At 51.3% G+C, this 14,865-nt stretch overlaps 1 protein-coding gene across 10 annotated transcripts in view; it reads right to left on the bottom strand.

Moving 5' to 3' along the window:
• ACBD6 (acyl-CoA binding domain containing 6) overlaps nt 1-8,654 on the bottom strand; it is an 88,183-nt gene extending 79,529 nt beyond the window's left edge. For 9 of the 10 annotated variants that reach the window (XR_014228363.1, XM_082313903.1, XM_082313907.1 and 6 more), the window contains exons 1-3: nt 8,445-8,654; nt 1,907-1,971; nt 1,283-1,379 (exon numbers count right to left, since the gene is read on the bottom strand). Coding sequence is in view for 9 of the 10 variants with exons in the window: in XM_082313903.1 (XP_082170029.1) it covers nt 1,283-1,379; nt 1,907-1,971; nt 8,445-8,645 (363 nt within the window). In the remaining variant the exon portion in view is untranslated. Of the gene's footprint in view, nt 1-1,282; nt 1,380-1,906; nt 1,972-7,649; nt 8,186-8,444 lie in introns of those variants that run through there. The other variant, XM_082313909.1, reaches the window with a different exon arrangement.
• Between the last annotated feature and the right edge of the window lie 6,211 nt (nt 8,655-14,865).

Genomic DNA, 14,865 nt, shown 5'->3' with positions numbered 1-14,865 from the left:
GGCAAGAAAGTGAAGGGGGTACCCAAAGCTAAGCTTGTCACCATGAATGAGAAGTCTTTTTGGGAATAGAAGCTCTACCCATAAAAATTCAGGAAAGTGTCAGGTGTTTTCGGCTTTTTTTCTCCCATTGTTTAATAAATATTCATATGTTTCACTTTACACTGCTAGACACTTTCTTCATTCAGGATTGTACATGGATTCTTTTTAAATTATTTTATTTCTGTACGAGAATTTTAGATTGGACAAGAATTTACACAGCATGCAGCTGTTAGCTTTTGCTAACTGTACTTCACAGCATATTGCTAGCTGCACTGCACAGCATATAAAACTATTTTCCCCAAGGGCATTAAAAAAGGGTTTCCTCTAAATGACAATATTTCTTTGCTGCAAAAACAGGATCAACGCCATGAAACATGAACTAGCGAAGAAAAAACAATTACTCTTAAGTCTCCAGAACAGCATCAGAAGACAACGGAGAATCAAATTCTTGATTCATAGGCTTGTGCTCACACAAGATTTTGCTTCCAAAGCGCAGGACCAGAAAAGAATCAATTTCCTACCATGAAAAGAAATTATCATGCCTTCAGCATTTTGCTATTAGTGAAATATCTCCACTGTATCTCCAATCAAAGGCAATACTTTTTCTACAGAGCAATCCTATTTAAAAATTTTTAAAAATCAGTCTATAAACAGGGAGATATCCTTAAATATTCAATGAAGTAATAAACCTGGTAGATGAAAGACAGATTAATTAAAATGACAGTGCAGTCTCCCTATAACACACACACACAGAGGACTTAAAAATACACTTGTTATGTTGGAGTACCTAATCATAATCAGATTTTGTAATTTGCTGCACCGAAACAAAAAGGAAACATTTTTAGAATTGATCATGCAGTTCATGTCACTTTCATGGAGATTACTTTGTATTGATCAACATTTAAATAGTAGTTGAAAAGAGAAAGATGAGAAAAGAATAAAAAGTATCTTTACATGCTAAATACAGCATGAACCAATAAAAGCAAAATAAATTAGATCACTATAGCCAAACCAACCGTGTGCATGCGCTCACTGTAATGAAGATAATTATGAATGAAAGAGATGGTTCTTCATGTTTCAGACATAACAAAAGGGGAGTTTTAAAAGCGAATTTAGACTGCAATCAGCTCAAAAATGAAGTCTGCCATGCAGCAATTAAAATCTGTGTGAAGCTGAACCACTGTTAGCTTTACGAAGACACAAATGCTGTTTGTTTTCTGAACAGTATTTTCATGTTTCCTACCTGTGGATTCCAACTGGGGTCCAGTTTTTTCACTGTAGCAACATACTCCTGCATAGCTTGATGAGGGCTGGTGTCTCCCAGGGCTTTCCAAGCCTCCCTAGGAGAGAGAGCAAAACATCAGCAAGCCACTCGGAGACAGCACAATGTGTTTTCATAGTGTCATCAGTGGAACATAGTGAACAGATTCATCTAAATACTTTCAGGGGTGCAAAGCCATCTTTCATTCAGTTTGAAACGGTCAACTTTTCCCTGAAGCCATGAATGGCCACTGTCAGTGCGGCACTCTGCTGTGAAAGGATCTTTCAGGGGATCCTGATCCAGGCTGGAACATAGTTTGTGTTCACAAAATAAAGCTGTTTGTAAAGCTGTAGCTATTTTCACAAGATTTTTGTTGTATGCAGGCTAATTCTGGATGAACAAGGTAAATACAGGAGTCTGGTATTTCATGTCTGCATCAGGCACAGCAGCAAACATTTCCCTATTAAACAAAGGATTTTAAAGCCAGTTCAGTGGCAGACTCTCAGAGCTGACATGCTCTAGGTCCATAACCTGTTAAGCGATGAGACAAAATGAAACAAAAACTAGAGCCAGAAATTGCTCAAAATTACAAGGATTTCCTCTTACCATTTCTGCTTTCCCTCAAAATCAAAGAAGCTTGGCTTGGGAGTGTTACAGGTTCCAAATTTCACCTAAAGAAAAGAAATTACCTTCTGTTAGAATGAAGCAAAGGGAAGGGGACACGCATAAGGAAATACTGGGTTCTAATGGTTTCAGGGTAATTTTGTTCTTGTGCCAGAGGAAAGGTTTTTGAGGGAAAGAACTGACACAACTCAATGCCATCTTACCCTCATTTTAGCGCTCTCGCAGTTATTAGCACCTCTGCATCCCTGCGTTTTCTTTGCGTGATGCAAGGGAAGCAATTTTGTTATGCGGCTCATTCCTTTTGCATGCATTACCCAACAGGGATAACCAGCAAGTGATTTCTCACTTCATATTATGTTTATTACCCAGCCAAATGCCTCATCCTCCACCAGTATCAAGAAAAATTCTGTTGATTAGGGTTTCTACAGAGATGATTATTCATTAAGGCTGAAATTCACCTGCTTCCGCACAAAGCTCAAGTAAACAGCATTTGCTTAATTATTTTCAAGGTCCTCTGGAAGACAAGGGGACGAACTCAGAGCAAAGGAATGCCAAGCAGCTTCTGAATTTGCTCCGAGGCATCCGGCTGCATAGGAAGCACAGGGGGGAGAGACAAGTGAAGGCCCGAGTGCTAGAGATGAACCAGTCTGTCAGAAGCAAGCCATAAATTAAAATGGGGGGGGGAGGGGGGGGGAACACAAGAAAGCAAAGGAACAAGCCAGAATTGGTGGATAGATATATGGAAAAAAAAAAAATCTTATAGCCAGTGTAAAATGGACACGGTGCCAGGGGGATTCAGGCAGTTTTCCACAGGGTGGTATACTGATGGGACAAATAAAAAGCCCTTCCTCTCACCACAGGGAAGTCTAGCAGCCGTATCTCCTCCGTAAGCTCGCCCACGAAGGGGAACACGGAGGACTGACAGAGGCTGCGCCTGCCCATGGCTCCAAAGGCACAACACGTTCCTGCGATGAGGCCAGCGCCGACACTCGCCTCAGGAACAGAGCAATTAGCAGGTTGAGATTTGGGTAACATACATATGTTGAAGTCAGCTCAGGAGAATGCGTAAGTGAATGGGCCTCTGTGCCTGCCTGGAAGAGCCAGGGAATACAGGCCAGGACCCACCAGATTTGGCTGTTATCAGTGCCCCTTTTCCATAGAAAATGAAGCCCTTTGCCCACAGGCGTCGCTGGTAAAATAAATCTAACTGAAAATATTATAGTGATACAGAATGAATTTACACAAAACATGGATTTTTTTTTTTTTTTTTTTTTTTTTTTTTTTTAAAATGAAAGTGCTATATATCCCACGGGGATGATGAAAGACCATAGGAGCCAGAGTCCAGAGCAGAACCACAGCTCCAAATGCAACAGCCCCTGGAAAGCAGTTATCACAGCAAGTCCCCGTCACACAGGGCGCAGCGCAGTGCAAAGGAAGCCCATCACGGACGGGGTATTTAAGCAGACGCCAGGGAGGGAACACAGGTATGTTCTGGAGGCGGGCAAAGGCTGCTGGTTGAACATTTTGTTAGCCAAGCAAAACTAAACAGCATTCATCAAATGTTTTATGAAATATGCTCAAGTGTTCAGGCAGGTGAAGTGCTTAAATCAACTAACAGTTCTTCACCTTAACAGGGTGGGGATTTTATGCTGAGGATGGAATCATTAATCAGACTTTAAAGAGAGCATGCCCATGCTGAGAGATATTTATTAGTTACACTATGTTTTCATTTAAAGTGTTAGAGGATATGAGTGACTGTAACTGAAATTAATTTTCTGTACATCTGACTGTCTCCCAGTGAGCAACTCATTCAAATTAGAACATCTTAGCGGGCCTTTAAAACAATATATCGCATTTCATGGATAAATAGGAGAAAGGGCTAGCAACAGTTAAGTCCTATAAATCAATCATGATTCATGTTGCGCTGTAAATGTTTTCTCCTATGCTCAGAGGTGGACTGGACCACTTGTTTTAAAAAACAAAACAAACATGGAAATAAAATGCAAATTCATTATCTGTATGGAAAATGCCTGCTCGGCAATTCTTTAGTTCAACATCTAACCTGAAAAAATTGGCCAAGTTGGATGATAAAAAAAATAAATCTTATCCGTTTTAATATTAATTTTCCACTACCATCATCAAAACACAACAGCAGTTTCCTTTCTTTAGATTTGGCATTCAAGGGCTGTTCCAGCGTCAGAAAGACTGTTAGTAACATCAATAGTAATACAAATCAAGGAACAGTAGTTAAATTTCATCCATTAAGAGGGGAATAAAGTGAACTTGTGCCCTGTTTGCTATTTTAAGATATGTTAAAAAGGCTTGCAATGGGTTTGTTGGAAAGAAGAAAATAAAGGTTTTGGCTTCCCTCTTTTTGCTGCAAGACTTCATAATGCATCAGAAACCAACCAGGAATCTAACATTAGAGGGGACCTGAGCCCGAGAGCTGAGGAAGGGGAGTTTTAGCTAAATATGCCAGTGCAAATTCATGGCAAATACCGGGATTGGGGGGGGGGATTTTGAAAAAGATTCTGCACTCCTACTACTTCCCTGGAGGGCCTCAAAAGCTGTTTTTCTCTATAACCAGCAGAAAGACAAGAGCCCATATTAGTATTTCAAGTCAGAGTTTCTCATTCTGTGTCCACAAAATAATTACTGATGGTCTCCAGGGGGCTGACTGGTCACTTGATGCTTAGCTCTCCTCATTTACAGTTCATCAGCTGCATTAAAAAAAAGACGACAGCCAGAATGCATTAAATACTTTCCTAGCATTGCTTCTGCATGCAGAGTCGCCTGCAGGCATTATACTCAAGAATCGTACAAAGATGACCCAGGCAGCTCCAAGTGGGAAGCGTCTGCAGACATCTCCATTTGTGGCCAAAATGGAAATTTAGAAACCCTGGATGAAGCCTTCACCTGAGAGCTGAAGGTCACAACATTCAGAAGAGTGCTCAGATAGATGCTCAGAGACGTGTTAGCACTGCATGCCATTTCCATACAAACTTCAGCTGCTGGTCCAGACTGTAAGAAACCTTGAGATTCTCCTTACACATTACTCCACAACTGATTCCACCCACCCTGCCCCCAGTAGTGGTGGTAAAATGGCTCTTTGCTAATTTTTCAACTAATACATTTATATAGCAGGGAGTTCCAGCCAAATATTCTTAACCGATTGTAAATCTTGTAAGGTGAATCACATTTGCAGCCTCCCTATGGAGCAGTAACAACAGAACGGAACTCACCTCCACCGACAGCAGGACTAAGCTCTAACTCCACGCAGGCCAAGTAAGCGGAATTTCTTTGGCAAGGCAGGAATTCCTGCCTGTTCCTGCCCAAAGCTCTGCCCCATTAACCTGCCCCAACCCGTGGGAAAGCCCTGTACTCAACTGACTGAAAGTGTGGCGTAAGGAGGAACAAGCAAACGTCAACCACAGAAGGCAAGGGGTCCTGGCCCTGATGACCAAGGGGCTGTTACGTCCCAGAGAGACAGAGAGAGTGACGCTGGTAGCACCGAGTCAGAGCCATCACACCGCTCCGTGCACCAGGATAGCTGCAGGCAGAACTCCCGTGTTCAGGGCGGATTTGTGGCATCATGTTCCACAGTATTTGAAAGACGTCATGCAAAAATGGGATTATATTCTTGAGCCTACACCCAGGGATAGCAAAAAGCCTGTTTTGCCAACGGCACTGGACTTCCAGCTTGCCTGCACCTCTCAGCACTCACTTAGGCACTGGCACATCCTCCTGGCAGGGCAGGTTTTTTTTGTTCCAGCAAGTTCTGGATTCCCTCCCCTCTCTGAATGATGACCACTACATTAGTGTCCATTACTACAGCACCTGAACCTCAGTTTTTCACATCCTCAATGTGACAGGCAAGTGCTATCTTCACCTTTACGGACTCAAGGCACAGACAAGTGATTTGCCCAAAGCCACACAGAAAGCAGGGGGAGAAACAAACAAACAAAAAGTATCAGTTCCAGTCCAGAGCCCTACTGACTAGTCTGTTCTTCCTTCAGTTCTGGGGCAGAGTCGTAAACTCAGCAACATCTTCTAAAAACCTCACTGGAGATGACAACTAAGCAATTCCCTTATTTTCAAGTCTCTGACACATAAACAAAATCAGAGAGAAAAGTAATAAAATCCTGAAATGGCCTCCAATAAAAGGTAATAAAATTCCAGGAAAAAGCCTATATACCCAAACAGTTTGAAATAAATAATATACAGTATTTTAACAGAGAGTTCAGCTGTTACTGTCACCTCTTTTATGATGGTGCTGTACCTTAAATCAAAGCCCTTAGTGACATAAAACACTAAACTGAGGAAAGACAAGGATGCCAAATCAAGGACAGTGGACAGATCTGAGTCAGCACCTTTTGTGTGCTAGCAATACTACCGTCCACCAGCGTAATATATTAGCAGCCCATTATGCATACTGATACGGCTACTATAATTAAATAGAGGAAACTTGCATTAAGCGCCCTCGTTTTGATTTAAAGCACAAAATGCTACAAAACTCAAAAGTTAGCAGAGCATAATCCTGCGGTAGCTAAGCTAGCAGACTTCTGCTGTCTCCACTGCAGCGCCGCCCTCCCAGGCACTGTGTAACAGGGATGGCACCTTTCTGTACAGCACCGGGCAGCCAAAGGCACAGAAACCCAGGAGCCAAGCACAGCCTGAAACCAGGGAGCACAAAGGCACTTGCTGTTGCATCCTGCTTGGTCAGCGACAAGAAGGACAGTGGAGAAGGGGACAGAAGCGCCCTGTTCCCCTTAGCTGAAGGCAACTGGAGATCTGTGCTGACACAGTGTTAATTATCAGCTTTTTTCTGAGTTGTATCAAAACTGTTGTGAAATAGCTTCTGATTTAAGTAATTTTTAACATTAAACACCTTATTGGTCTTACAGAGCTAACATCAGGAAACCCTCTGGAGTCTTGGCAATCATGAGCTGATATGGGACGTAATGCCTTCCCATTTCCACCTAGGTCAGTTTTGCAACAGAGCGAAAAATAAGAGGTTATTTGCAACAAGTCTCTTGAGAATACAAACAAAAACTTACAGAAGAGGAAAAAACGCTCTTTCTTTTCATCTCATCCTAGGCATGGTCTTATTATTCTTAAAAAAAGTTCTCCTAGTATTTTTTTTCTACCCTCCTTCTTAAAAAGCAAAGGAGAAACCTGGAGACCTGTTTAAGCACTAGAAAAATCTGAAAACAAAACCTCATGTGACCAGTCTGCTTTTAATACAATTAATGTCCACAAACCACAGTCTACGAGCTTAGAGGATAATTAAATATTGCATTAAAAAATGAAAGCACTTCTAAGTGGCAGTAGTAGGACACGGGTATTCCATATGGGAGGAAAATCATGGGGAAGACGTGCGCACCCAACTTTGACTATTAATCCAAACAGGTGTGATTCAGTTCCACATTCAGTTTTCAGGTCAAGGCAGCACCTCTTGCCACACACCTGAGTCGTATTTGTACTTTTACTCTTTAGTCTCCAGGCGTAACGATACTTACGCTTTTTCTGTTTCTCCAGTTAGGTGATTGTTACAGTCCTTTGTGTCTTAATTACTGCTTTTTGGGTTTGTTTTACATAAATTCTCCCACGGGAGGAGCAAAAAAGTCACACTGTGTATTCCCACAGGATGCGTCCTAGAGCTCGCTCAGTTCACAGGGGCTGAATGGGAAAAGGAGCCACGTTCAACATTGTGACTAGTACCAACCAGTTTAGTTTCGCAGCCCGCTCCAGGGCCCTCCGCGGACAGATCTGCACGGGCACGTCCTTCACGTGGTCGCATCGACACCCCAAAGGTTTAATGCTCACACCGGGGTCGTGGCTGCAGATCCCCGACGTCTCTAAGGGGGAGGCGAGCACCAGCGCTAGCCCTGCGCTGCCAGCCCCTCCGTCTCCTTCGCTGGCCCACCTGGCCCGCCTTCTCGCCCAGCACACGCAGGGCGCCCGGCAGATGCAGGCGAGAGGCGGCTGCGCTCACCAGACCACGGAGACTCGGTGGACACCCGGACAGGCCACCAGCCCGCCGGTGGCCCGTCACAGCCGACGGCAAAGGCCAAACCCTCCACACCAGCGCCGGCCTGCAGGCCGCCGCGCAGCGCGCCGAAGCCAAACCGGCGTCCGGCGGCGGAGGCAAGCGGCGTGGCGAGGGCTGGCCGCCGAGGGGGACGGCGAGGAACCCCAACGGGCACGGCGCCGAGCGCCGCTCGGTCCCGTCAGACCTCCCCCGCCTTCGCCACAGGCGCCGAACTCCGAGCGGGACCGAAAGCTCCCGGCGCCCCGCTTTCCCGCCGCCCCCGACGCAACTTTTTCCACGGGGCATCGCCACGTTTTCTGCAGCGGCCGCCCAGGCCCTCGGCCGGCGGCCCCGGGAGAGCCCCAGGCCCGGCCACTCGCGTACCGGGCCGGCCCCCGCCCCGCTCCTTCGCCCGGGCCCCCGGCCCCGCCCGCAGCCAGGCGCTGGCCGCGGGGTGCCGGGACCCGGGCCGCCCCGCCCCCGCCTCACCTGCTTGTAGCGGGCGTACAGGTAGAGCAGCTGCTCCTTGCTGGCGGCGGGCAGCAGCGCCGGCAGCCGCTCAGCCGCCTGCTCAAAGAGCGCGGCCAGGTCGCGGCCCGGCGGCGCCGTCCCCGTCTCCTCGGAGCCCGAGCTCGCCTCGCCGCCGCTCCCGGCCGCAGCCGCCGCCGCCGCCAGCGGGGGCGACGCCATGGCGGCCGACCGCCCGCCCGGTCCGTGCGCCGCCCCGGTCCCCCCTCACGCCTCGGTACGCGCGGCCGGGCCGCCCGCGGGAAACGCGCGCCGCGCCCGAGGGTTCCGGGGCGGCCGCGGGTCCGAGGGCAGCACGCCGGCGAGCGGGAGACGCGTCCCCGCGGCTCGGCTCGGCTCGGCAGCCCCTCGCCCGCGGCTCTGCTGGTGGCGACCAAACAGAGACACCCGACGCGAGGGCTGCCCGCGCCCTCAGACTTTCCATAGCGTTTGCCAAACGTCAGCCCCCGCCCCGAGCACCCCGCGCCCCCAAACCCCGCTTTGCCCTCGGCTGGGACCCGCCTCCCCCGAGCTCCTGTCCCGAGGGCCGGTGCCACCGCTCCCGCGGCGGCCGGGCCGGGCCGGGCCCCGCCGCGTCCCCGCTGCCGCTGGAGGGCACTCGCAGGCCGCCCGCGGCTCCGGGCGGGAGCGGGGCGGGGGGAGCCCCCGGCCCTCGGCGGCGGGCGGGCGGGGAGGGGCGGCGGAGGGCAGCCGGCATCCTCCCGCGGTGCGGGGGGTGGCCCGGCCCTGCCCGCCGCTCCGGGGGTCCCGGCCAAGCGCCATCCCAAAGGCGGTTTATATTTAGCCCGGTATCTACTTCGGGCGGAAAGTTTCCCCCCTCCCTGGCACAGCTGTCGAGTCCATCTCCCTCCTCCGCCCCCGGCCTCAGCAAATGGCAGCCCCGAGTCCCCCGGGGAAACCTTGGCCACCCTGGCAGCGCCCCGACCCGCTCCTCCTCCGGCCGCCAGCCGCCGGGGCCGGGGCGCGCTGCTCCCCGCCCGCCCGCTGCATCGCCTGGGGGCCGCCCCACGGCGCGGCCCCCTCTGACGGGTGGGCACGCTGAGGCGAAGAGGGGCAAGCGGCAAGCCGGGGGTTTGCACCGTGGTTTTAGGGGTCTTGCTCCAAAGCGCTGGGTGCTGGGTGCACCCCTCTCGTTGCCCCGGGCGCGGGGATGAGGATGAAGGTGCATCCCACGCGTGACACAGTCCATCCGCACGGCTGCCTGTGGTCTCCCGGCCACGTCCCAGACGCTACAGACTCATTCACGCAGCCTGTGAGCAAAGCACACACCGGTCTTTCCGTCCTGGGGCTTGCAGGGGAAAATGCAGGAGCTGTGGAAAAAAGACCTTCCATCAGAGCCAGAAATACGCTGGCTTTTATTCTCTTACTCCCCTCACAGCCCCTTCCCTGCCTCACTGGGTGCAGGAGGTTTTACTTAGGGGGAAAAAAGCCCCAACACAGCCAGGGCAGCAAGCTGGAGCACCACTGGAGCCCCTAGACACAGCCCTGCAGGGCCACCACCACTCTCCCAGCGGGCCACCAAGCCATGGCAATGTCCCCATCCCTGAGCTGCATGTACAAGAAGGGGGCCAGGGTCCAACTGCGGGACCGTAGCTACACCATAGCCCTGCACTGTGCAGGAGGGGACCCCTGCATCCCAGCCCATGTGAGAGGGGCGGTGAGGCCCCAGTCTCTGCTCAGTACCAGAGCAGCGATGGGCTCGGCTGTGCCAGAGCCAGGAGCGTGCCTGCAAGCACCCGCTCTGCCCCGGGCTGCCTGCCGAGGAGACGGAGGGTGCCCTGCGAGCGGGTCTGCAGGCCCGCAGCCTCCTTGCCTGTGCAGGGGGGGTGAAGCCCCAGCTTGAACCAGGAGTGGGGGGAAAGATGGAAACAGCTTGGCTCTGCTGCTTGCAAATAAAAAAAATAACTCCCCTCCAGTGTGCGATTAACACCCAGCCTCATAAACAGACCGCAATATTTACAGCAAACTCGTCCTCCCTGCCGCTCTCCACCAGAAGCTGATCAGCTCCATCTAGCTGGCTGCGTCACCCTGGCCAGCCCCGCTCGCCATGGGGAAGCATCGCCTGGTCCGAGCACGCTGGCGTTCAGGAAGGGACAGGCACAGGGGCAGGTGGGCAGGATGAAACCCTCCCTGAATAGCTTGGAAAAAGTACTCGCAGCAAATTAACCAAAGCGCACAGCCTCCGCATGCTCTCCGGCTTGTCTCCATGGTGAGAGAGGCCTCGCTACCTTGCTGGGTTTCTTTGCTAAAGCACTTACAGCTCCTACTAGATCTATCTCACTTTTTCCTTGCCTTTTTTTAAAGAGCAACTGCACTGAGGGCCTGAGCCTTCCTTCCACCCCCTCACTTTGGCAGGTGTGGGAGCAGGTTTGATGCAAGGCACCCATGGAGGTTTTAGGAGCCTGGCATGGAAACACTGAGGATGGAGATGCTGGGCTCAGACACACTGTGCCTGCTCTGCCAGATGATGTTTATTTAGTTGCTGGTCTCCAGCAGCCTGGGAGAGGGCAGGACCGGGGCTCGGGGGACGCCAGTGGCAATGCCCTTGTGCCAGATGCACCAACTACCCCCTGCAAACATGAAGCGGCACGGGGCTGGGAGAGCCCCAGTCATCCCAGTACGAGCCAGGCGAAATTTGGCCCATTCTCCCAGGCCCTGGCTGAAGAGCGCACAAAACCAGAAGCATTACGGGCACCAAGAAGGAAAGAAAATCATGCAGGGCCCTTGCATGAGCAGTGCGTGTGGGTCAGTACCAGGTCCTGCGCTGGGATCGCAGAGACACAATAACGGGCTGTGACCAGCAGTTCCGAGCAGGGAAAAAATATCCCTGCATAATTATCATATCCATCCTGCCGGTCAGCCTGGAGACCTGTCATTGTCCCTCTGCAGAGGGCAGAGGCCACTGCACACACCAAACCCCAGGCAGCCTGGATGCAACATCTGAAGGGATCCCTGCGAGCTAAGCTATGATTACTTTTTTTTTTTCCACAACAAAAGGAGACAGAGGTAATTAAGAACTGGTTTGTTTGTGGCCATGCACTTTACTGTGGGAGACACCTGTCTACGGAGGAGGAGCAAGCTGCAGGCTGGGGATGTGCATGCCCTCCCAAGGGCAAGGGGCACGGGGAGCAGGGGGATCCCGGGCACGCTCCCCTCCCATGGCACAGCCCCCAGCCTTGACCCGGCATGTGTCACCTCTGCTGTGGGCAGCGCTGTGCCTCTGGTTAATAAATGTCCCCTCCTGCCTCCTGAGCTCCTCTGGGCTATCTGTTGCATGTGTCCTTGTCCCTCTCGTCTCCTTCATCTCCTTCATTGCTTCTTCTTGGGAGATTTGCCCCCTGTGCCCGCACCCCGGGGGGAGAAGCCTCCTCCCCATCGTGCCTCCAACCATCCCTGTGTGGGACGTCCTGTGCCCAGGGCACAGGAGGTACCAAGGGGGAACTCACTCCTGACAGAGTCTTTGCCTTTGCCAGACATCCCTGTGGGACACCGCCAAGCCCTCCCGCAAGCCGGGGACCCCCAGGCTGGGCCAGGCTTTGCCCACTGACGAAGCCTGGAGCTGCGTGGGTGGCAGCTGCCTGCCAAAGCCTCCTCTTGGCAGGACACGAGGCTGATGGGCAAGAGCTTTTCCTGCGGCCCCCAAGATCACAAAGTTGTCACTGTGAAAAACCAAGGCGTGCTGTGAGCTTCTGGCAGGCGGCACACCAGTGCGATGCTTCAGGCTCCATGCTTTATCCCGCCTTCTCTTCTATGGCGCTGCCACCTCTTGCATCTATTCTGGGTCCTGCACCGGGAAGGTCCTTTCACAGGCGGTGTGTGCCTGTCTCGAGCTGTGATTTCCTTCTGGAATATATTTTTTTTTACATGAATTGCTGCACATCATGATACATGTCACAGCACCCGGCTCACCTTCGCCCCGGCAGTGGGAGAGAGAGGAAGGGAGACGACCACTGACCCCTGCCCCTCTTCTCCACACGCTCGCTGCTTTAGCAGAGAGATGAAAAAAAACCTGCTCATTTTTCACCCTGCGCATGTGTCCCCTGTTAGCAAGGCAGAGCAAGTGCACACCCTGCTCGATATTTTTGGGAGCTGATAGATGCCGTAGCAGCCAGGAGCCCGCAGCATGGCTGTGAGAGCCGTGCCCCCCTGTCCCTGATAAGGGAGGCGATTGCCATGAAATGGAATCACAGGCAACGGGAAACCAAACTTCAATACTGGCCAGGGAAGAAGCTAAATAAAGGGCCGAGGTCTCCGCCCCGGCATAAGCAAGGTTTCCCCTGCGTGCATCACATCCGCGGAGACTGGCTCCATTGCACGTTTTACCTGCATTCATTATAGCACCGAGGCCATTTGTTTGCATATAATAAAGAGGATCTGGGAGAAAAGCATGTAATTAGCACATCCATCATAAAGGTTTTTTAGATATCAATAAAACATCGATTCCCTCCTTCCATAAATTCCCACGCCGTGGTGAATACAAATCAGCAGCTGCGATGGAAAAGGAATGCATAACCCTCCTCAGAAGTGCATAAATCTCCCCTCTCGCCGGCATATCATTAAACCTCTTAAACACTGATGGAAAAGCTCTTCCGCCAGGTACCAAATGCTGCTCCCCAAGTGTGCCTGAAGACTTGCTGGGCTGATATCAGCAATGGCATGGTTGCAACATGGTGACTGGCTGGCAGTTCAAAGGTTGTAGCTGGGGCTGTGCAAATAGTGGATCTTTCTGTGGAGAGAGATATCTCACCAGTCAGTCTTTTCAGTTTGGGGCAGTCAGATGAAATTTTGTATGGTATTTTGTTTTCTAAATTCCAACGGAAAACATAAGGAGAACTTTCAGTTTGGTTGACCTAGAGTGTTTTGCTTGGTGTGAAACAAACACAAAAAGCTTCCTTTTTGTTTCACTTTACTCAGCCTCCTGCTCCATCCACCCTCTTTCCCGTCTTTTTTCATGCATGTGCAAAAACCGCAGCAGAGCCCTTAGTTTTGAAACAAAACTCTAGGTGTTACTCATTGAAAACAGCAAAATAAAAAGTAATTTCTTTTTTTTTTTTTACCTAAGCTAATTGTGAAATTTAGCGCTCTCTTGGACGTTTCAGTTCCCCTGAAACTGCGTTGAGAAAACATAGCCGAGGCATTCAGCAGGCAAGCTCCACTGAGGTTCAACTGCTGCAGGGCTGCCACCTCCACGCTCCCCTGCCTCTTGCCAGCTCCCCCTTGTCTCACATCTCCACACAGCAACAGACAGCAAGTAATGGCTCCGTTTGTCACTGCCCCATCACTGCAAGGCCACAGATGTCCCTCATTTTGCTCTCCCTCTCCTCCAGGCAAGGCCTGCTGCCCACCCATCCCCTGCTCGTGCCACGCCTGGCTCCGCATCCCTCCGGTGTTGCCACAGGTACCCAGCTCTCAAATCCCCTGGCAGCTCCCCAGACGCTGTGGCATCTCACAGGCAGGAGATCTAGACCATAATGTTGACAAGATGTGCCCAGCAGTGACCAGTCGGGCATGCTGCCCTCACCTGCAGCCCACCTTGGGGTTATCTGGGGCCACCAGCAGCATTTCTTCCCGGCAAGCACTTGGACCCACTGTCTGTCCCTGCACAGCCCTGGGGCAATCCCCCGTCCTGCCCACGAAGGTGAGCACCAGCTGACGTTGTGCCCACACAGTTGAGCACCAGCTGATGTCATGCCCATGGAGGTGAGCACCAGCTGATGTCATACCCACAGAGGTGAGCACCAGCTGATGTGTTCAATGAACTCTCCTCACTGAAGAGCATCCTGCATCCCTCCCCAAACCTTCCTTACTGGGGGTTACTCCCCATCCTACATTCCTCCCTGAAACCCTCCCTGAGCACTGCCTGTGGGTGACAAGGTCCACCGGAGAGGGGATGCAGCTCTGGAAAAGCTGCTCCCGACCCCCTTCCCCACTCTGGTGCTGGCTCCACTTCCCCCAGTGAAGAGTGATCGAAGGGAGTGCCTGTAATTGCAGCTGTCAGCAGTAACAATCACGGTGCTGCTGTTATAAATGGCTCCAGCCTGACTTTTACTTACAGATTTCCCTCACGTGATGCTACAAGTCGTGTAAGGAAAAACCTGCACCGCAGAAAAGCAATTGCACCTTCCAGCTCTGTGGAAGGAGATTTATGGCTTGTTTTGGCTGTAAAATAGAGCAGGCAAGGCTCGGGTTGCAGGTCGGCGTGTCCTGACCAGGCAGGCTGGGGTGGTTCGGAGGAACGGGACACCCGACGTCCCCTTGGCATCGCCCTGACGGTGATGAGCCTGGGTGTTAGAGCCCCTGCCTCTGCCTGTTTGGTGGTTCCTGTGTGCAAGGGAAGGGTTTTAGCCTAATTCCTGCCAGACGTATGATAAAATCAGAATGA

This window comes from Platalea leucorodia (assembly GCF_965183815.1).
Source record: "Platalea leucorodia genome assembly, chromosome: 5".
Lineage (NCBI taxonomy): Eukaryota > Metazoa > Chordata > Aves > Pelecaniformes > Threskiornithidae > Platalea > Platalea leucorodia.
The sequence above is the reverse complement of the archived record's forward strand: the minus strand, read 5'-3'. Positions and strand labels throughout refer to the sequence as shown.